Genomic DNA, 25,242 nt, shown 5'->3' with positions numbered 1-25,242 from the left:
AGGCAAGTGGTTCTCTTGCCTCCTGCTGTAGAGGGCATTTTTAGAGGCTTTTTTAAACAGCTAAGCAGAGTCATCCATTGGGGACTCTGGCAGCAGCTAACCCAGCCTGACCTCAGCAGCTCTTGCCTTTTTCCTTTTATATTTTTACATTTTCATCATGGCAGGTAAGAGCAGAGTTGAAATCCTCTATGATTGTGAAACAGCTGGAAAAGGTATGTGGGTTGGAGGGAGGGGGAGGAATTCAAAATTAATGTAATTTGTAAGTAATTGTAAGTAATTGTGTGTGTGTGTGTGCGTGCGCGCGCGCGCACGGGCGCTTTTCTTCACTCAGAGGGAGAGGCAGGGAGGGCAGCCCACCAGCTTTCTTTTTCTGTGTCGGGGTACCCCGCCAGCAGAGGCAGATCTTTTACCCGCCTCTGCTGGCAGGCTGGCACTTTCTTTCTTTCTAGAAAGCAGCTTTTGGCCGCCCTGGCACTATGGCACTATGTCTGAGATAGAGGTGGGATGCCTCTATATCGGACATAGCGGCAGGACGGCTTTTGGCCGCTTTCAAGAAAGCTTTCAAGAAAGCCACCCTGCTGCTATGTCCGACATAGAGGTGTCCCAGCGCTATGTTGGGACACCTCTATGTCAGACATAGCAGCAGGGCAGCTTTTGCCCGCTTTCAAGAAAGCGGACAAAAGCCGCTTTCAATAAAGGTTTCTTGAAAGCGGGCAAAAGCTGCCCTGCCGCTATGTCCAACATAGAGGCAGGACGCCTCTATGTTGGACATAGTGGCAGGGTGACCAAAAGCCACTTTCTTTCTTTTTGCCTCACCAGCCATAAACCTCACTGCATATCACTGGCTAGAATCAGGCTAAGCATTCCAAAGTTTGGGAAAAAATGAAAGAATAGTCACAGTCATGTGATTTTCCACTTATCAGCCATTTTGTTTATTAATGAGTTTCCAATTAGGGCTGTTAACTGAGGTCTACCTCTACACAGAATGCTGATGTGAATAATTCACAAATTCTATGATAAGGTAAAGCAGTGACGTGCGGTGAGGTTGATATCTGGTGAGGCTCAGCAGGGCAGTGGTCGGCCTTGGCGGGGGGGGGATTTGCATCGCGGGAGCAACCAAGCGCCCGGGTCTGCAGCAAAGGCGCTTGGTGGCTCCCACGATGCAAAGTGCCCCGCTGCCCTCCCGCTGTCCCGGCCTGTGTCCGCTGGTAATCTCAGGCACACTTCGTCCTAAATCATGCCTTTGCCTGGCTCACGGTATGCATGCTTCACCCTCTCGATATATCGGCAACGAACCCTTCCCAGATAATTTGGAGGAATAAGGCGGACTGGGGTGGGAAAGAAAGTACAAGGAGCGTTAAGGAGTTTCCAGAACATCCCGTTTGCCAACAATCGACCCGTTGGATGAAGTGCTTGTGAACCAAGGAAACGGCGCGAGTGGGACCTTTCTGTCCGGCCAAGAATTTAAAGCTTGGAGCATCTGATTCGTATCAGACGGACAATGACTTTGATCCTGCCAAATCAGAAGGAGCCAACTTCGAAAAACACACATGGAGGCTCGCATATACCCTACTGCAACTCCGGGGGTGGGGAGACAACTGTACCAATTGGAATGGGATCCTGAACCCACCACTTCAGGGAAAGGACCATGGGACATTTTCATTTTCAATATCGGTATGCATGGTTGATGCATGAAATAGAGAATGGGTTGTTTGAGAGTTAGAAAGAGAAATTTCACATTTTTGGCATACAATCTCCATGACTATGTATGTATTTGTGCTCCTAAAGTTACCCAGCTTCTGCTTTAGAGATGAATATCATCAAAGGTGCATTCATTATCAAAAGGGCAACATGTAATTTGAGTCTCATATCAGGAGATGATTGAGAAATCTCATATTTGAATATTTCTGAATGGGAAACTGTTCCCGCGTAAAGATAACTAAAACATTATTGAGATTGTTCTACCTTGAGGGAATGTGAGAAAAAAGCTTCCTACTTTATGTGGTATCAGTAACCAACCTTTAATTATTGTCTCTTGTCAATAATACAAAAATATACATTATGAATACATACCAATATGTTCCCAATTGCATATCTACCAGTATGAAGTTATTGTGCATTTTAAAATGCAATAAAACTATAAATGTATTCCAATGTGAGCCAGTTTGGTGTAGTGGCTAGAGCCCCGGCTAAAAAAGCAGGGGACCATGAGTCAGCTAATTGTTCTTGGCCAGTCACTGCTAGAAAGAAGGTAAGGGCAAATCACTTCTGAAAAACTATGTGCCAAGAAAACTGCAAAAACAAGTTGAGGTGGTTGCAATGAGTCAACTTTGACTCAAAGGAACTAAAACAAAAAAAGGAGGCTCATATATTGGTTTAAAAAGAAGATTCATAGAGATATAATGCTTTGGATTTTTTATTGATAAATCAGATTAAGACATTTAATAGAGCAACGTAGCAGAAGAAGAGGGAAGCACAGATGTTTTCATGGGGTTGTTAATTAACAAGGTGTCAAGATTGTGGGATATTCTCTGGTAAATGTTCTTTAATCTTCTGCATCTTCAAATTTTACACATTTTCCAAGATATCTCAGCCGAAGTTTTCTACCACTTTTACTGATGGGAAAACAGAACCAAAAATTAAAAATAAGAACCAAGGGGAGTGCATCCACCATCAAGTCCCAGCCAAGCAAAGGACTAGAATAATTAGCAATATCATTTGTGATCTCCTAAAACTAGAAAGGTGGCTATAGTTCGCCTTCCCCTTAAGATTGGTAAAACTGACACTATTACATAATCTATCTGGGACAATGTTTTCTGAGAGCCTACTTTAAAAAAGGATCAGTTTTCCAAGGTTTTTTCACAGCTGTACAGAATGAACGGTATACTTACATATACCCATTGCAGAAGCCACATTTGTTGCCATAGGTTTTGCCATTAGAAGCACAATGGGGGTTATACTCCAAGGTGCAGAATTTCGATGGTACAGAATACTTCTTACAATACTCCTATGGGAAGAAGCAAATGATTCATAGCACTATCCTCTTAAGGCCAATTATAAGTTGAATAACATGATTATGTCTGAACCAGAGGTGGGTTCCTACCAGTTAGGTAGCAACTCGCCTGCCATGCCCCCAAACCAGTTCTCTTCGCAGTACCATAGGTGCCACCATCTTGTCTTTTGCTTCTGCACATGTCTTTAATACACAGTGCATCCCTGAGCGAACCAGCAGTAGCAGCAGCTGGAACTCACCCCTGCTCTGAACTGATTATCTCTTATCTTGTCAAGTTGTAATTCAGCAGAGTTCATTTCTGTTTTGGTTGATCCTCCTAGTCCCCATGTAGGCCATCATGCATTAGCAATGCTGGAAAATAGGTCTGGGATTTTTAGGAATTATATCTTTCAGTCTTTATAATGCTATGCAGACAAATTCTACGTGGTTTGCAAGATCCCTCTCAACATTAAACACACAAACATATATAAGATACACTGAAAGAAAAAGCTCCACAACAGTGGTATAAAACATTGCTTAGTTTGTTATGGTTTTGGTGTAGATGTTTTTAATTGCGTGCTGTGCCCTTAAAGGGCTTAGGAGGGTATGTAGGTTGGAAGAGGGAGTAGATAAAAGCAGAAAACCTGGCCTGAAATATGTTCCAAATCTTATTGTATCTGAGAATACAATACGTTGGCAATAAAGGATGTGATGGTAAGGAGGGAGAGGGATGAGGCTATTATGCATCCACATTTCTGGGTCCAACACAGAGACTTAAAACTTAAACTTAAATCTGGTACTCACCTTCTCATTGATTTTTTGGGCAGCAATGTCTGTAAAAAAATCATATGAATGAAAATATTTGAAACAACTCCACATTATCTCCTATTTTTTATTTATTTACTTCTGTTTGTAAGTGCTTTTCTCCTTCCCTGTAATTAAACTCCTTGACCAGTTGAATAAACATAGCAAATTAACACAAAAAGGGCCAGTTTAAAAACCAAACGTATAGTACTAATAAGTCAACCGGGATATTATTAGGGAGTTCAATATTGTTGATTTCTACAGGAATTCTGCTTATGTTACACCTGAAAGGACCACTTGATTCCAACGATTGGGAATGCTGAGCACTGGTGATTATAGCAGGGCTTCACCATTCCCCAAAATGGCAGATGATCTTGTGATCCCTTACTTGTCTAAAACTAAATTTAAACAACAATAAATAAAATCAATGCAATGGGCTCACTTCCTCACAATGCCTAATCAGCTGGTATTAACCCTTGAATTGATTTTTAGGACAGTTGGATCTGGAATGAAAACATACAAAATTATTGAAATAGGTCTCTATTAGCTCCTATATTTTTAAAATTTTACTTGTATGCACCCTGTTCCTTTGCCCCCTCCGCTGAATTTAAAATCCTTAACTAGCTGAACAAAAATTATTTAAAGCTGAATAAGCTTCCAGTAAAATAACCAATTCTGCATCATTAACCTATAACCTATTTTTTTTTATTTGTTCCTTGTTCCTCTTACCAGGAATAATTTGTCACTGAACCAGCCTTGAAGATATCTGTGGATTATTGTCTCTTTTTTCCTGGGGATAAAGGGGTCATCAAATCTCTCAGAAAAGGAAAAGTTGGATTAGTAAGCAGAACTTACCAGAGTATAAGAAGAAAAGGAGAAGAGTGAGCAGCAGAAAGCTTCCTGGCTTCATGATTCCTCACTGAATTTGGTTGAAGTAGGACTCTCTGGAGCAGTTGATGCTGAAGGTGAGGCCTCATAGCTTTCCGCTGCCCTTCCAGGCTATATATGCACACCCTGACTACTTTGGTGATGAAATCTATCCTTCCGCACGCAATTGGATGTGGAGTTGGCTATTGCTGAAGTCTGTAGCAAACTGGTCAGTTTGTAAACTTCCTTTTGCACAATTAGCCCAGAATGCAAGAAGTGTATGGCAATCAGATTTAACAGACATGTAGCAGTTACGAAGTAACTTGATTAGAACCATTCAGATCTTTTTATTGTCTCGGGAGCCAATTCTTAGACTCCAAAGTTACCCTTCCATTTTCTTCTCATTTTAGAACCCCCAATCCCCCCTATGTGAAGACCAGCTTTAACCAAAGAGATAAACTATGTGTGACAAGTTTCTAGTGCTGTATGTTCAAAATGTATCATATCAATTGGCTTGGAGTCTCCAATGTATCATCTGAGCCCTCTCTTGTAGTTCTAAAGGGGAGGTTTTTAGGGAGTGCTATGACCCGTACTCCTGGAAGATCCAATTGTGGGATGAAGTCCAAAGGAGTAATCCTTCCTTTATGATTCACAGATTAGGATCCAATTTTTCTGAAACTAGATTGGCTCTTCTACAAAAAGATCATGTCTCGTGTTTCTATAGTCTTGAATCAGTTCCACATAGTTTACTTTGCGCAGATTGTCATTCCTGCTTGGAAGTCTATTAAAAATGAAAAATTACCAATGAAACTATGTTAGGAATGCCAATATTCCTGAGACACAAACATATTATCAGTCTGAATTGTTTTTTAGAAGACATAATAACAGAAATTTCTCTGATTAGAAGAGCAGTATTAGGCTGAATAGAACAAGGCAGGCGGGCCAACGAAAATCCATTTTATTAAAAATAGAATAAATCTGATCAAACATAGTATATTAATCATTTTATGACCTTTAGAATAATGCCCATTTGCAATGATTTTAATCTCATGGAGTTAAAAAAATGGGAAGATAGCAGGTAGAACTGCACAATCAAACTCATCCATTTTTTTAATGTTTCCACCACTTGACATGTTCAATATATATATATATTATTTCTGTAAGTGTATATGTATATGTGTATGTGTATATGTTATGTTAGAGGGTGGGTGACAAATAGGTAAAAAATATGAAAGTAGCAAAACAATAAAATAGATCACACAATCAAAACAACATCAACCATAAAATCCTGTAAAATAAGAGACGAGATGGTGTAATGGTTAGAGTGCAGAACTGCAGGCTACTTCAGTTCAGCAGTTCAAATCTCACCAGGCTCAAGGTTGACTCAGCCTTCCATCCTTCCGAGGAGGGTAAAATGAAGACCCAGATTATTGGGGACAATATGCTGACTTTGCAAACCACTGAGAGAAGGCTATCAAAGCACTGTGAAGCGGTATATAAGACTAAGTGCTAAATGCTAACTGATATGTGATATCACAAAATTCTAAATTTACTTCTAAAGTGAACACATCCCTCTATGTAGTCAGTGTATCCACTATACATCCTCACACTCCCAGATTCCCATTGACAAAAACATGTTTTAAGGGCTTTATGAAAGGCTAGCAGGATCAGGACTACTATGATCTTGATGTGATGATGGTCCATAGGGTGGGAGCCATAACAGAAAAAGTTCTCCTCCTGGACCCCATCAGTCAGCATTTCCTAGACATAGAGTGTGCGTCCCCAGCTGGACCTGATGGAATGGGCCACAGGAGACAAGGTTGTGACTGTCCAATAAATAAATAAATAAATAAATAAATAAATAAATAAATAAATAAATAAATAAATAAATAAATAATAAATAAATAAATAAATAAATAAATAAATAAATAAATAAATATATAAACAAACAAACAAACAAATAAATAAATAAAGTAAATAAAATTATTCTTTCTATGTTGATTTCTTGACGTTCTGTCTCACAGTCTCACAGTCCCAACTCCAGTATGATATTCTAGTGATGTGATGAGGTCCATTTTCCTTCTACCAAAAACCTCCCCAAACCCCAAGTCTTTCATTTCATTCTCTTAAACCTTGCTTTTATTTGACATTTTTTTATCAGCTTGCTTATGTTTCTAGGCCTCTTCTGAGTTCCTTCTTAACTGTTGTGGAAACACATTACAAAGACAACAAAAATAATTGATATAATTATTTGTTAATTGATGTCTCAAGAGGAAGTACAAAGTGAAGTGCAGGTGTAGTAAGAGGGAAGGCCAGATCATGTATCTCTGGTTGAAAAAACAGCAGCAAGAGTCGCTAAGAGTCGGGTGACAAATAAATTTAATAAATTATTAATAGTATTAATCGTGGGCAGACCATTCAAGTTGGCTGATAGGAATATTTGGACCAGGAGCAACCCACCTCTGTTCATAGTGCTTTACAGGTTTGCCTGAAATACTGCATTCTAACCACCAGGCTTACATTTTTTGTATATACAAAACCACCTAGATAATATACTGGATTGAGATCTGAAATAATTAGTTTTGGTTTTTCCCTTTATAAGTGATCTGGTACAGGCAGTTGCTTCTGTGGAGAGCTAACCATTTTTTCCAGGTTTAAGTTTCTTGTAAAAGCACATGAACAGTCAGTTCTCAATGGTTACAACACAATCAAGGTGCACGCTTACTTTGAGCAATTCACTTCCTCTTCTGTAAACTGATATTGTGACCATCCAGAATCTTAATTGTGCAAAAACATTTCCATTGCATAAACATGATTCTTCTTTTGTCTTAAGTGCTTCTTGGGCTAAAATACCTTGCAATACCTTGGGCTAAAATACCTTGCAACCCATCAGGGGTTTTACATGTTCTTCAGTTCATAATAAAACATTAGTAGTCCAATCCTTTCATCTCACACATTCTGCAAAAAGTTTCAGAAGTTTCAAATTTAATGGCCTAAATGGAATGCTATTTATTTATTTAATTTATTAATTTATTTATTCATTTCTTTATGCCACAAAGATATGTGTGTGTGTGTGTATGTGTGTGTGTGTGTGTGTGTATGTATGTATGTATATGAGGTCCCACTCGTCATCCTCAGGCTGGTGTCTTCGGTCTCATGCCTGTGCGAGCAAAGTGTGATCAGAGCTGCCGTGTTCTCTCCCCTCTTTGTCTGTCTGTCTGTCTGTCTGTCTGTCTGTCTGCCTGCCTGCCTGCCTGCCTGCCTGCCTGCCTACCTACCTACCTACCTACCTACCTACCTACCTACCTACCTACCTACCTACCTACCTACCTACCTACCTATCTATCTATCTATCTATCTATCTATCTATCTATCTATCTATCTATCTATTTGTAGATTTTCACAGGTGTAGGTATGCTGGTCTTGTTGCATTCGGGTCTTTTCCTGTGTAAGATTGAGATTGTCTTGGCAACATTTCGGTGAGGTCTCATTCACCATCTTCAGGCTGGTGGTTTTGGCTTAAAGCGTGGTCAGAGTTGCCATCTTTCTATAAATCTTGGTGGGGTGTGTGTGGAGTGCTGTCTTTGTTTCAGTAAGTGGAATGATTGGTTGTGTGGTTGTACTGGTGCTGATTGGTGCTGGCTGTGTGTCCATTGTTGTTTTGTGTTGTAACAGCCTGGGTGGTGGGTGGGGTTCATTTGTTGACTAGGGCTGGTTTCCAGATGTCTGGTAGGTGGGAGGTATTGTCACATTTATTCATGTTGTGGGTTAGGGTTAGGATTATATAATTCTTTGATTATTCTTTCTCCTGCTCCCATAAGTATCTTATCCAACTCCGAACTTCCTAAGTTAAAACCATACTCCCTTTTATCTTTTCCCTATCTTGATTGTATTTGCAATTGTGAAAACCAACCTATATCAATCCCTTGTTTTTCTAATTCTTGTTTTTTTTAGTTCCCCGCTTTCTGTTAAGATATCTTTGTATCTAGTATTTTTCATTCTACTAATATTTGGATGTGTCAATGCTTCCATTGTTGAATGCCACATTGATATTTCTAAATAATGTTTCCCTTTCACTCTTTCCCACATTGTTAATAATCCATTCCTTACATAATGTCTTTGAAAATAGCTATGCGCCCTACTTTTATCATACCACAAAAAAGCAGGCCAACCCAGTTGCAAATCATGCCCCTCCTGTTTCAATAATCTTGTATTTCTCAGTAAAATCCATTCTTTCATCCAAGTTAGACCCGCTGCTTGGTAGTACAGTTTCCAGTTTGGTAATCCAAATCCTTCTCAAATCTTTGCATCTTGTAACATTTTTATATTAATTCTTGCTTTTTTCCCTTGCCATATATATTTCCCCACTATTTTGTTCATACTTTCTAAGATTTTTTTCTCTAGTTTTATTGGTATTATTTGAAATAGGTATAACAATCTTGGTAATATATTCATCTTTACTACTGGTATTCTTCCCATCATTGATAATTGTAGGTTTATCCATCTTTCCAAGTCTATTTCAATTTGTTTAAAGTACCCAGATGACACACTATTAAATGGAAAGGGTGAGGGGAAGAAAAGAAAATATTAAACATATATGTATATATTCAAGAACAAGACATAAAGGGGGAAAACATACTAGGGTAGACTAGTGAAGGTAAGGGAATAAGAAATGATACTAAAGTATATTTGGGATGACAGAAATACCATCCCAAGGAAACATAAACTGAGTTTTAAATATACACCAACAATAATAGAAAAAGAAAGGGAGAGAGGAGGAGAGAAAGAAAAGAAGACAGGAGAAAGAAGAAAGAGGCGAGGAGGATGGAAGGGGGAGAAAGAGAAGGAGAGAGGGTAGTAAGGGGAAGAGGAAGAGCAGGAGTAGGAGAAAGTAAGGGAAGAAGGGAGGAGAAGGAGAGGAGGAAGGAAAAATGTAGAGAAGGGAGGAAGGGAGAAAAGAAAGGGAAAACAAGGAGGTGTTACAAAAGGAGGAAGGGATGGTAAATAAAGCAACCCAAATTGTACATTATAACTTATTAAATGAAATAATAATGTATAAGAGTGATAAATGTAAAGAAGAATACCAATTATGTGAATATATACTTAAAATGGTATGTAAGAGAATAAAAAATAATAACAATCCTTTGGGGAAAAAGGATAGGAATATTGAAGGAACATGTGGACCAAAATGATGGACAATTATCAAGAATGATTATTTCAAAATATCAGACATTAAAATGAGTAGGTAAATATTTCTGAAAATGTCTTCCTCTGCCCAAGTTAATCATGCAGTATATATAGAAGTTGTTAAAAAATGATGAAAGAATAGAGTGATGGTAAAATAATTATTGGCCAAGAATCTCTTTTTCTCCTCAGAAAGCCCACTATTGCTCTCCACGATAAGCATGGTAAGCATCTTGGTAACCATGATGTACTTGATTTGGGAGCAATATGGATATTATTATTGATGAGTTGATTATGCAGAGTGGGAGATGTCAGAAACCAAGATTTTCTGCTTTTCCTGGCTAGGAAGGCAATGGGAGATTTAAGCTGTTTGGGGCATACAATTCAGTGTTTTTATTTTTAGAGGGAAACTATGCCTGTTGATAATTTTGTTATTGGGGACTTGAGAGGGCTGAATAAAAATGGGATTTTGGAGCCACAAAAGTTGCCCACCAGTGCCCAACTGAATTTTCACTGTATTCAGGTTGAAGAAAAGGGACAGAATTCTCCTTTGCATGTTTCATCCCTTGGAAAGATACTATCAGCCAGAGTAGACATTGCTAAGCTAGATGCATCAGATCAGAGGTCCCCAACCCCTGGGCCGTGTCCCACTACTGGGACGTGGCCTGTTCGGAACTGGGCCCCATTAGTGGTTAGCCAGCACGAGCACACCCAGCATGACTTGCATGAATGGCCAGCCGGTGTGCACACATGAAGCTCAAGTTGCGCAAGTGGCAGGGCCATTTCTCCCCTCCCCACTAAGACACCAAGCTGTAAAGATTGGGGACCATTGCATCAGATGACCCGACAAAACTAACTTTCCCATATGTGTATTCAAGAACACGGGAGATTTTCCCAAAAATTGTGAACTTGCCACATATCTAAAGATGGAAGTTCTGCAAAAAGAAGAAAAAGAAGTCATTAATAGTTATTCTATTCTGTCAGGGAGTATTGCACAAAGTATAAAGAAGTAAGAAAAATAGACAGCTGTTAGCAATAACATGTAACAACCCATATTGCAGTTTTTTTATTTAATTAATCAAATTTGTACAGCAGCTCATCTCATCAAAAGTTTTGATCCCTGCCTCTGAAAAAAATTCTGCTCATTTTACATATGAATACCTCCATGCTATTCACTCTAGTCCATGTCCACTACAACCACCCAAAGCTATATGTCAATCCTGAGCTCAGCTGTACAGCCAGGAAATGTTGCGATACAAACACCGTGTGGTTTAAAAACAATGCAATTGTTGCTCCATTTCTTTTGACACCAATAATCCAGCTTTGCAAAACTAAAGATTCAGTTAGACCACAGGGTTAATGAAGAAATCAGTGAGGGATTTCAGAAACACTCCAAATCTCCAAGAACAAAAATATAATTAAGGAAGTTTTGAATGAATTAGACTATGGATAAATGGCAAAATTCAGATTTCCGGGACCAACTTTGTTGTTTACTAACTCCCACAAAAACCATCAAATAGAATTTGGGTACAGTAAGAACAAACAGATACAGTAAAAACAGAAAGAACAGCTTTAATAGAAAAGAATTTGCTTTGAACATCGAAAGAAATATAAGGAGCTTATGACCTATTCCACAAAATCACAGAAAACTTTTAATTTGTTGCTGCTTATATTAAAATGCTGGGAGTTGATGTGAACTGCTGTTTATTCCAGAATCTCCTATCAGATCCAAATCTATTATTTCCAGCTACCAGAGAAAAATAATGTAACATTTATCTAATTAAAGTACATGAAAACTCTGATAGGAACAATAAGTGGGAATCTCATTTTTAGATACATATCCACCTTTGTTTTATGCAACATTTTTAGATAATATCCATCTTTGTTTTATGCAACTCAAGGTGGTGTATACAATGGTATCATTTGATCTCCATCCCATTTTATTTTGATTTAATTAAACCTCTGATTTTGGCCTTGTAGCCTTTTATAAACTGGGATTAAAATATCAGGACAATATTTAACACTTTCACAGAAACCTTCCCTACTATGTTAAATGTGCAGTGCAAAGTTCTAGATACAATGATGGCCCCAGAGAAAAAAACGAACATAAGTCCTTTTAAATACTTTGAAAATCCAAGGACTAATTTATGCCAAAATATGTGAATATTCCATAGACAACTAATAGGCAGGGAATTCTCTATTCTGACAGGATTTGCCTATTCTACCAGACATACACACATACAAATACACACGTACATCAAACAAACAAACATAAACAAACAAACAAATAATAGTTCTAGGTATTTAAGACAATAGCTAAAATTTGTTCATAGAACTCTTGAAAACTCTGAATGCCTCTGTCCATTGGATAATCCAAAACTGTATAAACATACTGGTACTATAAGAAACAGTAATAAAACCAAGACAAATTTTAAAAAATTATAAATGCAGACAGCATTACAATTGAAACCATGTGGAATGTAAACAATGGTAACATAAAAACATCATTATGACACCAGGGGTGGGTTGTTGCCAGTATTACTGCCGGTTTGTTGTGCAAAATTTTTTTGCACTACGCGTGTGCGCATTTGCACCTAAACAGGTCTGTGCATGCACACTACATTAGAAAAGGGGAAAATACAATTTTGCAATGAAGATTGTTCTGTGCATGCGCAGAACCAAAAATCAAGATGGCGCCACCGCTGATGCAACCGGTTTGAGGGCGTGACAGGCTGAGTTACTACTTACTCAGCCGAACCAGTCCGAACTTGTAGGAACCCACTGCTGTATGACACCCTTAAAATATAATAATGACATAGCAGCACGAGTTCAAACTAAGAAACATGTAAATCTTCAACTGAGGAAGTCAATCAAAATTGGTTGAATTCAATGAGGGTTTTTTTGTCTGTGTTTTAAATTTTTTTCCTATGAGAATGTATTTTCCAGTCAAGACTGATCATGTGATTCTCTGTCCTTCAGTGTCTGGAACTCATTCAAATAATATTTTTTTTTTGTTTGCAAAATTCCACCATGAATCAGTAAAACCTCCATTGAAGTGAGGTCAAACTAAGATTATCTGTCTGTCTGTCTGTCTGTCTGTCTGTCTGTCTCCCTGTCTCCCTCTCTCTCTCTCTCTCTCTCTCTCTCTCTATCATCTATCATCTATCTCTATCATGATTTCATAAGAGAGTATCAGAAAAAGAAATTGTTTATAAAAATTGATCTTTCACCAGATCAATACAAAACTTCAATATTTTACATGTTTTCCACTCATATTCTGGTTAGAAATTATTACTTATCAAGTTCAGATTCACAAATCTTTATCAGAATCTGATAATTCTTTGAATGCAAAGGACATTTTTCTTACCCTTAAAAATGCTGTTGGAAAAGCTTGGTTGTGTGTAGTAGATGTCAGAGATGCCTATAAAGTAATAATAGGATATGATTTTAATGAAGAATTCAAAAGATGAAAACTGCCTATATGATAATGGCTTAGATTTTTTTCTTCCCATTGAGTTGATTCTGGATGACCTATTTTATCCTGTATGAGACTTGAATTTTGCTGTCTTCTTGCCTCCCCATTGTGGTTTCCATATGAATATGGGATATCAGGGTTCTTAAAGCTGGTCTGTATGTATCTACCCTATTAGTTTTAACTACCTTCCCTCTCTTGATTACCATTTGACCACAATTTTCCAATCAGAATGACATTTCATTCACTCTTATACAGCTTAATGTCATCCATACAGAGGAGGTGTCTGATGATTCTTTTACTCTTAACTCTGTATCTATACCGAGTCTTTGTGATTAGCCTATCTGGCTGAAGGAGTTCAAGCCTATAGAGAACAGAGGCCAGGACAATGTATAACATTGGTATGTGCTGTACCTAAAGGCCACTAGTGTCAGATGTCACAAACTGACTTCCAGTTTCTTCAGCCAGTAAGCCTGAGCCAGGTGCTAGTGGCCTTGTGCATGTTCTTAACCTGCTGTTAGATTTCTGCTACTGTGATGACTAGTTCCTCTTCTGAAGGATTGTTATGGTATGCTCTTAGATCCTGCATCCACTCTGCGCTGGAGTTATATGTTTTCCCATATAGATAGTCATGATCATAATGGAGTCTGTCCCTTATGGTTACAATTCACAGTGGTCATTAACCAAGGTACCCATGTGATCATCTCACTTGATGATCCCAATCTCTTCTCTCCCTAATGCAATCATTAAGCACCCCTTAAATCATCCTCTGGTCTACTTCCTGCTCCTGGAGGTACTTGCAGAGCTTGAGTCCCCTTTCCCACCCCATTGGCTTCCACAACCTCCTTCCCACCCTGATCATGGATCTCTCACTTAAGTTTTCAGTAAATCTTCTAGAAGTAGCTTTTCCACTGTGTGACTTTCCTATGCAGCAGAGACTTTGCTATTCTGGACACAGGCACAATTTTGGGAGTGGCTGCAATTAAGTGCTCAAAAATCCACTCTGCTATTCCAGATTTTTTCTGTCCATCTTTGTGAACATAGTAGTCTTGCTGTAATAATAAAGTCACTAAGAAACCTTCGGATTTCAATTTTACATCAATTGTCAGAATTTTCTGAATCAAAATACATATTTGATTCCAAGATTTCTTAACTCCCTTGCAGGTCCACCAAAGAAGGCAAAAAGTTATATTCAGATTGATAACATTTCCAACGTTTGTTTCAAATTATACATCTTTGACAGTTTGTCAGGAGTTGAATAACATCGCTAAATAATTTTATAAAAGATTTCTGTCAAATTACCAGTATAATGTAGATCTCAAACTTGTGTCCATATATTTTCCCAGTGATCAAGAATAATCCTATATCCAAAAATTTGAAAATCTGTTGTTTTCATCTACCATCCACAATCATTCAGAGATTCATCTTCTAGATTAAATTTCAATAACAATTTATACTTTTGAATCAAGATACTCATCATTGGTACCTAATTCCTCCTCAAACTCCTTTTTGATTGAAACTCCTCAAAAACCTTTTCTTTTATCTAGAGAACTAGTGAACTATGAAGACATATAGTGCAATTTATCTCCTCCCACATTGTGTAAATTAGACCAAATAATCAATTAATTATTAGTGCCAATTCTAGGTCATCAATATGTTTTCCAGGACAGTAGTTTCAGCTATTCTGTAACTCTGCTGTGGAAAATTCAATATGGCTTTTGGGGGAAAAGGTTGGGCTTTCCAAGAGTAGGCAGGGACCACCTCCAGTTGTAACTCTGCCCTCCCCATCCCCAGAGAAGATAATCCAAGTATTTCAGATATATCTTTTCTCTAAATCACCATTTTAATCTGGAGCACTTCAATGGCCTCCCAGAAGCAGGGCAGTTCCCTTGTGACACCCCCCCCCCCCAATCCTTTATAATGACTCCTACCTGACAAACAAATGATCAGGCAACATTGCTTTCCCTTTGCTTCCTTCACTGTTGGAAAAGAGCATTTCCATAAGGAGGAAGAGGGAGTCCAGACCCTGGCAAACTGCAGAAGGCAGTTTGACACAAAGAAACTCCTCAGGCATAATTTATAATTATCTTTTGGGTAATTTCTGCAGATACCCAGATGCAGGTTACAAAGCTGTCCAATGACATATAAACTGAGAGGAGGGAAGAAGGAACCAGGTTTTATTCTCACATTCTCCTTTCCTATGGTATTCTCATGTGGCCAAAACCAAAGCAGACAACCAGGATTAGAATGGAAGGAAACTTAAACGAAGAGCTAAGCCTAAAGTGATGGAACCTAATTTCTCTTCTCCTCAAAACTGTCTGGATTTTCTCATAAAAAGGACCATTTTACCCCTTGCTCCAGTACTTCTTAAACAGCAGAATTCTTGAAGCAGAATTTATCAAGCTATGTCAGTCACTGCCTACTCTGGAGTATTTAGCAAGGCAATAATATGGCAATACAGAGAAAGGATTATGTGAGATTGACATTTTCAATGTGGGCCTGCATTGATGATGCATAAAATGGAGACTGAGTTATTTCATCTCTATAAAGAGAAAAAGAAAATGTCACATTTTCTACTTGCAAACTTTGTGCCCATGTGTGCAGTTGTGCTCCCGCTTTAAAGATATCTCTAATCAAATGTGAATTCATTTTCAGAAGGAGACTACATGATTTGGCTCTCATGTGAGGAGATGATGGAGAAACCTCGTATTTGAATACTTCTGAATGGGAAACAGTTGCTGCATATAGATGTTTGAGAGATTACTGAAAAGGTTTTACCTTGAATGTACTGTGCAGAAATGCTGTTTCTGTCATGAGGTAAATTCACCTGATATTTTTTTTGTTATATCATTAATGAAATTTTAATTACTGACTCTTGAAAAATCCATAAATGTACATTTTAAAACTATTTTTTTTTGCTTTTATTTATTTAAAATAATAACAGAAGAACAAAAGCAAAAGGTACAAAACACAAACTTTATCCAATCGGGCGTGGGTGTAAAAACTCGATTGCGTCACAGGCCAGATCGTGAGGGTTTTTTTACCTTTGTTCTCCAGGGTGGGCTTGTCCTGCATGTGATGTATCCGGCCCGCGGGTCTCCAGGCCTATAATAGGGTATCTATAACGTTAGTGTGCACTATAAAATATAATAAAACTAGTAATGGTTAAAGCATCAGGCTAGAAGTCTGGTGAATTATAATCCTGTTTAGGCTTGAAGCAAGCTGGCTGACCTCGGAACACACTCTCTCTCTCAACCCTAAGAAGGAGGCAAGGGCGAACCAGTTCTAAAAGAATAAACATGTCAAGAAGACTTCAGGGATTTGTCGAGATAGCTACTAGGAATCAACGCTGATTCAAATAAACAAGAATAGCAGAAATTTAGGATGATGAACTGCTTCCAAAAGAAGACTCATGGAGAGACAACGCTTTGCTTTGTTTATTGATAAATCAACAAAAACCATTTAAAGGACTAACAGAGCAAAAGAAGAGGGAAAAAACAGACTTTTTGTGGGGTTAATAAGGAACACAGGAAGATCGTGGGATATTCTTTAGAGAATGTGCCTTCATCTTCTGCATTTCAGATTTCAACATTCTCCAAAATATCTCAGCCGAAGTCTTCTACCACTGAAACTGATGGGAAAACAGCCAAAAAATAAAAATAAGAATTATAGAGATTTATTCACCATTATGGCCCAGTCAACCAAAAGGCTATATTAATTAGCAATTTTACTTAAGAGTTCTAAAATAAAGTATTACAGGCTGATTCTGCTCACTGCATAAGAGTTTGGCTCAGCCTTTCGTTCTTCTGATGTTGGTAAAATGAGGACCCAGATTGTTGGGGGTAATATGCTGACTCTGTAAACTGTTAAGAGAGGGCTGTAAAGTACTGAGAAGCCGTATATAAATCTAAGCGCTATTGCTATTTCTACTTTGGATATCCTGAAAATGGCAAGCTGGCTCTGCTTGCCTTACCTCCTAAAATATTCTCCTTGGCACCACTACAAATCTATATGTGACAGAATTTTTGAATGAATATTCACAGCCTACTTGAAAGGAGGATGAGTTTTAATGTCTTTTTTAAAAAATCCTAGAAATCCTGGGCTGCCTATACAGATGATCTCTTCTCCAGCTCCACAGAGTCAACCCTATACTTACATATATGCATTGCAGAAATTACACTTGTTTTCATACGTTTTGCCATCAGAGCCACAGTGGCCACGATACTCCTTGGTGCAGAAATCTTTTGGGTACCCCTTGCAATAATTCTATGGGGAAAAGCAAATGGTTCATTTTATAAGGCTACCCTGCTCTACTTCTGAAGCAGAAAGGATCACAGAACCTATAAATCTGACCTGAACATTTAATCTGGGACAAGCTGATTATCTATTGTTATCCTGCCAAACAACAATTCCTTCTTCTAAAAGATAAGAAAGCACAATTCCAGAAGATTAGTTCCTGTTTCCAAAATGGCCATCTTATGGAGTTTACACAACTGTTCATATTAAAAAAATATTAAGAAAAATATATTTATCTTATTCTGTTTATTTATGATTCATAACTTTACCTAAATAACTTTTGCATTCTAAAAGTTAGACATTACTAACTTTTAGTAATTAAAGAATTTTATTCTTTTAATTATAAAGAATCAAATTGTAAATAGTTTAATCTGTCATCACTTCTGGTTGCTGAAGAGGAATTCATGTAATAAGCATACACTGGTACTTACCCGGAGATCAACTTTTTGGGCAGCAATATCTGGAACAAAAAAATAGAAGACATATATATATATATATATATATATATATATATATATATATATATATATATATATATATATATATATATATATATATATATATATATATATATATATATATATATATATATATAAATATTTGAAAAAAGTTTATATTTTCTCATTCCTTTTTGTCTTTAATTTATTTATGTGTTTGTAGCTTGTGCCCCTCCCCTTCCAATTAATCATTGACTAGCTGTAAGAAAATGAAAAAAAAATCAGTACAAATTCAGTAATAACTGGCAGTACAATAACTGAAGCACATCCGCAACAGAACTAAGTAGACACAATTGTTATTGATTTAATTAGAGATTACAGTTACATTAGACATGAAAGTTCCACTTTATTTCTACTACAGGAAAAAAATTGCTTACAAAATAGTCCTCAGGGACTATTTGAAGTTACCCTTGCATGAAAATAAGTTTGTGACCATTACCTTCATTGATAACCATCACAGCATTCCTCTGTTGAATTATCACCATTACAGTCAATCTGCATTGTCCTATCCCTCACCTGTTGTTTTTCTTTTCCCCCTCCATCTTGTAGAGTAGAGAGATTGAAGAGGAAGTTATTACATTTTGCATCTTGGAGCGGAAGGAGGAGGACGCGACAAGAAGGTAGTAAAACAGCAACCTTTATTCTAGCAGAGTAAACTATGATTAACCTGGCGTGGTTCGCGCCAAACATTTATACCCCCGGGTTTGAGCAATGAGCCAATGGGGCGTCGAGTGTCTCGGCCAATCAGGGAAGAGATTGAACCGGCTCCGCCCGCAAGCCAGTATTCAACACCCCTCCCCCCTAGTCAAGTACCCTCACGAAGGGCAAACATAGTCCTGTAGATAGGTGGGACGGTGCCGCTCTCGTCCCGACCTTCGTAGCTCCCCGGCAGCTGTCGTCGGGGGAGGAATCGCCAACAGAGGCAAGTCTGTGGCGGAACGGTGATCCTGTGATGCGGCCCCGAGAGATGGCGCTCCAATTGTCTGAGATGGTATCTCCGCAACAGCCGGAGTATCCGACGATGGACCCGTACAATCTGGTTGGAATATATGGTCAGAGTCTCGATAAAGGCTTTGAGGGAAAGAATGGCCATATGAGGCACGTCTGTCCGAAAAGTTCGTATCGGCTTGTCCCCCGTTCCCCGAGGAAAGGCAGTCCATTGGGGATAAGGTCATCAAGGGTAGCTCACGCTGAGGGCGAATGTCTGGGGGGCCCGGGCCGTCTGTTTCCGCAGGGAGGCGGCGCCTTAACTGGTCCAGGTGGCGCCTCCATTGCGTTCCGTCGGCCAGACCGGCCCTGAAGGAACAGGGGCCAGTCAAAGCTGTGATTGTTGCGGGAACCCACCGTGGATCCCCTGAAAAGGAACGAGCCCAAACGGGATCCCCTAACTTAAACGTATGGGACGGAAGGGCCCCCAAGTTGCTCGGTAAATCCCCTGCATAAAGTGGATGGAGCCTATCTAGGGGGGTTCGCAATCTCCTACCCATCAAGAGCTCCGCAGGACTTTTATTAGTTGTTGGACAGGGTGTAGAGTGCTGGCTCAAGAGATAGGCCGCCACTCTCTCCTGCCAGTCACCCTGGTCCATGCGGCCCAAAGCTTCTTTAGCTGAGCGAACTGCGCGCTCCGCCCTACCGTTACTAGCTGGATGATACGGGGCTGTGGCCGCGTGTCTAATCCCTTGCTCTGCCAAAAATTCTTGGAACATAGTGGAGGTAAACTGGGGCCCGTTGTCTGAAACTATCACATCTGGTAGCCCGTGTGTGGCGAACATCTTACGAAGAGCCCTCACGGTACTCTCTGCCGTAGTGGAGGTCATGATTACCAACTCCACCCACTTAGAGTAAGCATCAACCACTATCATAAAGTTTCGGCCGTGAAAGGGACCGGCAAAATCAATGTGTAAACGGGACCATGGGCCTCTAGGGATTTCCCACTCACGAGGTGCAGCTGCGGGGGGATTCGGCCTAGAATTTTGGCATATTCTACATCTACCTACATAATCTGCGATTTCCGAGTCTAACAAGGGCCACCACACATAGCTACGGGCTAAAGCTTTCATTCGCGCTATACCTGGGTGATTTTTATGGAGCGCGGGCAGGATTCGTGCCCGTAGAACTTTGGGGATCACTACCCTATCCCCCCAAACAAGGCAACCCCCGTGAAGGGCAAGTTCGGCTTGTCGTGCCTTAAACGGTCGAAATTCTTCCGCTACCTTTTTTTCGGGCCACCCCCTCAACACCCATGAAGCTACTTGGGACAAAATGGGGTCAGCCTTTGTGCAAGCTGCAACATCCGCGGCTGAAACGGGGAGATCGGATTCAGCAATAGACAAAATGGAGAGAGAAGGCACGAGGGCTGTGTCCGTCTGTGGCAAAGGGCAACGACTCAGGGCGTCTGCGTGCCCTAGCTGCTTACCCGGACGGTATACCAGCGCATATGAATACGCCGCTAAAAACTCAGTCCAACGTGTCATGCGGGGAGACAAAATGGGGGGGGTTGGCTTATCGCCCGCCAATAGGCCTAAAAGCGGCTTGTGATCCGTAACAAGGGTAAAATTCCTACCGTAAAGGTAGTCATGAAAACGCTTAATACCGGACACTGCAGCTAGAGCTTCTTTGTCAATTTGGCTATAATTTCGCTCCGTTGACGAGAGCGTCCGGGAGTAGAAAGCTATAGGAGCCTCTGAGCCGTTCGGGAGGACATGGCTCAGGACCGCCCCTATGCCATAGGGAGAGGCGTCACACGTTAAAACTAGGGGCATCCTGTCGCTATATTGAATTAGGACTGCTGACGAGGTTAAAATGTCCTTTATAGCCGCGAACGCCTGCGCTTCACGGCTACCCCATTTCCAGGCCGCTGACCGGTCAAGCAATCGATGTAACGGTTCAGCTAACGACGCCTTGTGGGGAATAAAAGGGGCATAAAAGTTTAAAAGCCCCAGGAACGCCTGCAATTCCGCCCTCGAGGTGGGTGCAGGAGCGTTTTTTATGGCCGCAACTTTCGAGGGAGTGGGGTGGATGCCCTGTGCATCAATAAGGAATCCCAAAAACTCTACTTGGGGAACAGCAATTTCGCACTTGCTGCGCTTTAACTTCAATCCAGCCTCCCTAAAACGTGTAAGAACCTCCCGCAGTGTTTTTAGGAGTTCCAGGTGGCTAGGGGCTGCAACCAGGACGTCGTCAAAATAAGGAACGACGCCTGGGATCCCATGGAGCAACCGCTCCATGAGGCTCTGAAATATCCCTGGGGCAACCGAAACGCCAAATTGGAGGCGGCGGCAACGGAAAGCCCCGCGATGGGTAACAATGGTCTGGGCTGTAGCCGCATCATCGTCTACGGGAAGCTGCTGATAGGCCTGTGCCATATCCAGCTTGGCGAAAATGCGGCCTTGCCCCAAAGAGTGAAGTAGATGTTGCACTACAGGAACAGGATATGGATTTGCCTGCAGGGCCAAGTTGATGGTCGACTTATAGTCGGCACATATCCTCACCGATCCGTCGGGTTTGACCGGGAGGACTATAGGGGTTTCCCAAAGGGCATGATCTACGGGCTCTATTACCCCCTGCTCTATAAGCTTATCCAATTCAGCATCTACCTTTGCTCTCAATGCAAAAGGAACCCTACGTGCCTTCAGCCTAATAGGCGCGACCTGGGGATTGAGGCAAAGGGAAATGGGGGTGCCCTTATAACAACCTAATTTCCCATCGAACACATCTGCGAACTCATCCAAAACGCTATCTACGGCACGGGGAACTACCCTATGCACCCCTTCTATAGTGAGGCCCAAAACGGGGAACCAATCTAACCCCAGAAGAGCGGGCAGGTTATCCTTAACAATTAAAACTGGAAGTTTCCCCTTAAAATCTCCATATTCCACCCGGATGTGGAATATTCCTGCCGTGGGAATCCCATTTCCCTGGTAATCTAAGAGGGAGACCCCGGCAGGGCGCAATTTACTCTGAGGAACCCTAGGGCAAAGGCGGGAAAACAAAGCCCAAGATAAAAGGGAACGGGAAGACCCGGAGTCCACCTCCATTCGGCAAGGCTGACCTTCAAGACGAACGACGGTGCTAATTTTGCGACCGCCGGCAGGGACGTGGGAAACCTGATAGACTACGCACTCAGCACTAGGGAGCTGGTGGGTTGAATAGCAGTCCTCAGCTCGCCTCGCTGGACGTGGTTGTTGGCGGCGTTGCAATGTCTGACGCTGGTTGCTGGGCTGCATGAACGATGGGGCTGGCAAGAGAGCCCGGCAAACCTTGGCGAGGTGTCCTTCTCCTCGGCAACGGCGGCAGACAGCGGAACGAAACGGGCAAGATACGCGGCTGTGGCGGCCGCCGCATCCACGGCAAGGCATGTTTGAAGCTGGCTGGACGGACGTCGGTGGTTGCTGGTGTGGCCTCTGCTTCGGCTGCGTCCTCATCTGTCCGACGGTTTCCTCCTCCTCGTCTTCCGTGGGGGAGAGGTCGTCAACGAGGTTCGTCTGATTGGAAGGCCCCGCAGCGGTTTGCGTGAAAGGTTTCAGCTGAAGGCGTTCCATGTCGGCCGTGGATTGTTCGGAAAGTTCTGCTGCTCGCGCAGTCTCCACAGCTTGCGCCAAAGTAATCTTGTGGTTCCGGAACATACGGCTGCGCAATTGTACGTCGCGGACCCCGCATACAAACTGCTCCACAAGATTCTCCTCTAGGTCTGCAAAATCGCATTGGGCGGCCACTGTGCGCAATGCCTCGAGGAACTGACTGATAGATTCGCTGGGCTTCTGCACTCGGCGGCGAAAAGTAAACCGACGAGCAATCAAAGAAGGTGAGGGGGCGTAATGGTCCCTCAACCTGGACATTAGCTCGTCCCACCCAAGTTTGTAAGCTGGCCTCGGAGCGGCCAGGGCTCTCGCAGAAGCAAACATAGAGGGCTCGCAGCAAGACAGGAAAAAGCTGCACTTCTCCTCGTCAGTCTGTGCCCTGTTCTTTGACGCGATTAAATAGCATTCAAAACGCTCCATGAAGCCGTCCCAGGATTCTCCCGCAGACCCAAACGGCGCGAAAGGAGGAAGCGCTGTTGCCATTCTGATGCAAAAGCCAGGGAAAAGGAAAGAAGAAACAGAGAAGATTTTTGTTCGCTGCCGGCGTTCCTAACCTGAAAGGTATGATTCAAACGCGGAGGCAAGCTGGTTTGTTCTTCTCTGTGGTCACGGGAATCTCATCCCACCTTCGTCGCCAGTTTTGCATCTTGGAGCGGAAGGAGGAGGACGCGACAAGAAGGTAGTAAAACAGCAACCTTTATTCTAGCAGAGTAAACTATGATTAACCTGGCGTGGTTCGCGCCAAACATTTATACCCCCGGGTTTGAGCAATGAGCCAATGGGGCGTCGAGTGTCTCGGCCAATCAGGGAAGAGATTGAACCGGCTCCGCCCGCAAGCCAGTATTCAACATTACACAAGAGTAAATATGCCTATTATGAGGACTACATATAGCAATCAATGCAATGGTTCCCACTGTGAGCTGGAAAACTGGTGCATTCTCCACACTGTTCCTCTTTACTCTCCTGTAATTCCTTTTTTTTTTTTTTGCACTCTCTCCACTCTGGAAGAAGGGAAGAAGGAAAAAATAGACACCAGAGATTCCCAGCAGACATTGTCTTTCCACCTCACTCAAATTTGTTTAAGCAATCTCTGTAGGCAATATCTCCTGTGTCTGACCCATTTCTTTCCCCCTCTCCCCTCCCCACCCCAAAAAGAGGGATTGGAGAGGAAAGGATTACAAAACAATAAGCAGACAAACATCAGGGAATATATCAGGCTATTCAATATCATACTCCAGGTTCCCTGCCCCTGCCACCACATTCTTTTTCATGTTATTAGACAATTGAATGCCTGCACATTTCCCAAAATGAAGATATTGGCATAGAAAATTGAATTTATCAGAATACAAGAAGAACACCATCAGAGCAAGCAGCAGAAAACCTCCTTGCTTCGTGATCGTGTTATGAGTTTGGTTGAAACAGGCCTCTGTGAAGTCACTGAAGTACGGGGGAAGCTGCATCAATGTAAAAACATCTATCTAGATAAATCATCCAGGAAGGCAGAAACATTTGTCATCCCAAAATTAAGGACTAACCAGAAATGCAGTAGTAATTAGAACTTACTGGAGTACAAGAAGAAAAGTAGCAGAGTGAGCATCAGAAGGCTTCCTTGCTTCATGATTGTGTCACAGAGCTTGGTTGAAGTAGGACTCTCTGGAGCAGTTGATGATGAAGGTGAGGTCTCAAAAGCTTTCTCCTGTCCTTCTAGTTTATATGTGCATACCTTGACTACTTTTGTGATATTGCACCTCCCACTTCCAGATGCAATTGGATGAGGAACTGATCTGTTGCTGAAATGTGTGGCAAGCTAGTCTGTTTGTAAATTTCCTTCTAACACAATGACCGCAAGATTCAAGAAATGCCTCCCTGTTCAGTACAGGCAGGGAAGGGAGCAGGTGACATTGGCACTTTCAGCGTGTGATGATGCATAAAATGGAGATTGATCTTTAGAAAGTGAAATGGAAGATGTCACATTTTCTGCTTATAGACTCCATGCCTCTGTATGACGTTGTACTCCTGCTTTAGAGGTGATTCTCATCAGAGAGATGCATCCATTTTCAGAAAGAAAAAAACAGGATTTGGCTCTTGTGAGATGATGGAGAGCTCATATAAATAAACACAACTACAACTACAACTACATATTTGAATACTTGCTGAATGGGAAATAGTTCCTGTGTATCCAAGACATTGCTGAGAAGATTGTACCTGGAGGCAATGTTATCTCAGTGAGCCATCCAATCTGATCTAGCAGAATGGGCATGCTGCAAATTCTCCAGAGCCAAAGAGTGTCAGCTGACAGTGATGAGAAGAGGGGCCTTTTCTGCTGTAGCCCCTGCCATATGGAATATTGTGCCCTTGGAGAGTTGAATAGCTACAACCCTGTTAGCTTTACTTTGTGGATGTTATTGTATTCTTTCAAATGTTTCATAAAACTGCTTTAATTGTTCTATAATTTTAGAATGGTAAGCTTCCCAGAGTCACTTGGTTGAGCTGAGTGGCTGTAAAATTGTATATTGTGGCTGTATATGTCATTATTGTGCATTTGAAAAT

The 25,242-nt window shown here is 41.1% G+C and overlaps 1 protein-coding gene across 3 annotated transcripts; it reads right to left on the bottom strand.

The window, feature by feature from the left end:
• Nucleotides 1-1,951: 1,951 nt before the first annotated feature.
• On the bottom strand, nt 1,952-24,567 carry LOC106556429 (ovomucoid-like). 3 transcript variants are annotated; one of them, XM_087709377.1, is made up of 4 exons: nt 24,256-24,567; nt 3,797-3,825; nt 2,892-3,007; nt 1,952-2,615 (listed from the first exon to the last, which is right to left on the bottom strand). In XM_087709377.1, the coding sequence occupies exons 1-4, from the start codon at nt 24,308-24,310 to the stop codon at nt 2,546-2,548; spliced, it is 270 nt and encodes an 89-aa protein (XP_087565503.1). In that variant the 5' UTR covers nt 24,311-24,567; the 3' UTR covers nt 1,952-2,545. The 3 variants fall into 3 exon arrangements, 1 of the variants encoding a protein (XP_087565503.1); XR_015695944.1 differs by lacking the exons at nt 1,952-2,615; nt 3,797-3,825 and adding an exon at nt 13,215-13,268 and having other exon boundaries at nt 2,920-3,007; nt 24,256-24,563; XR_015695945.1 differs by lacking the exons at nt 1,952-2,615; nt 2,892-3,007; nt 3,797-3,825 and adding exons at nt 4,660-5,444; nt 13,215-13,268 and having other exon boundaries at nt 24,256-24,562.
• Between the last annotated feature and the right edge of the window lie 675 nt (nt 24,568-25,242).

This window comes from Thamnophis sirtalis, unplaced genomic scaffold (genome assembly GCF_051295495.1).
Source record: "Thamnophis sirtalis isolate CommonGarterSnake01/CBP01778 unplaced genomic scaffold, rThaSir2_p1.2 scaffold_3, whole genome shotgun sequence".
Lineage (NCBI taxonomy): Eukaryota > Metazoa > Chordata > Lepidosauria > Squamata > Natricidae > Thamnophis > Thamnophis sirtalis.
Note: the sequence above shows the minus strand (reverse complement) of the source record. Positions and strands in the feature narration are given on the sequence as shown.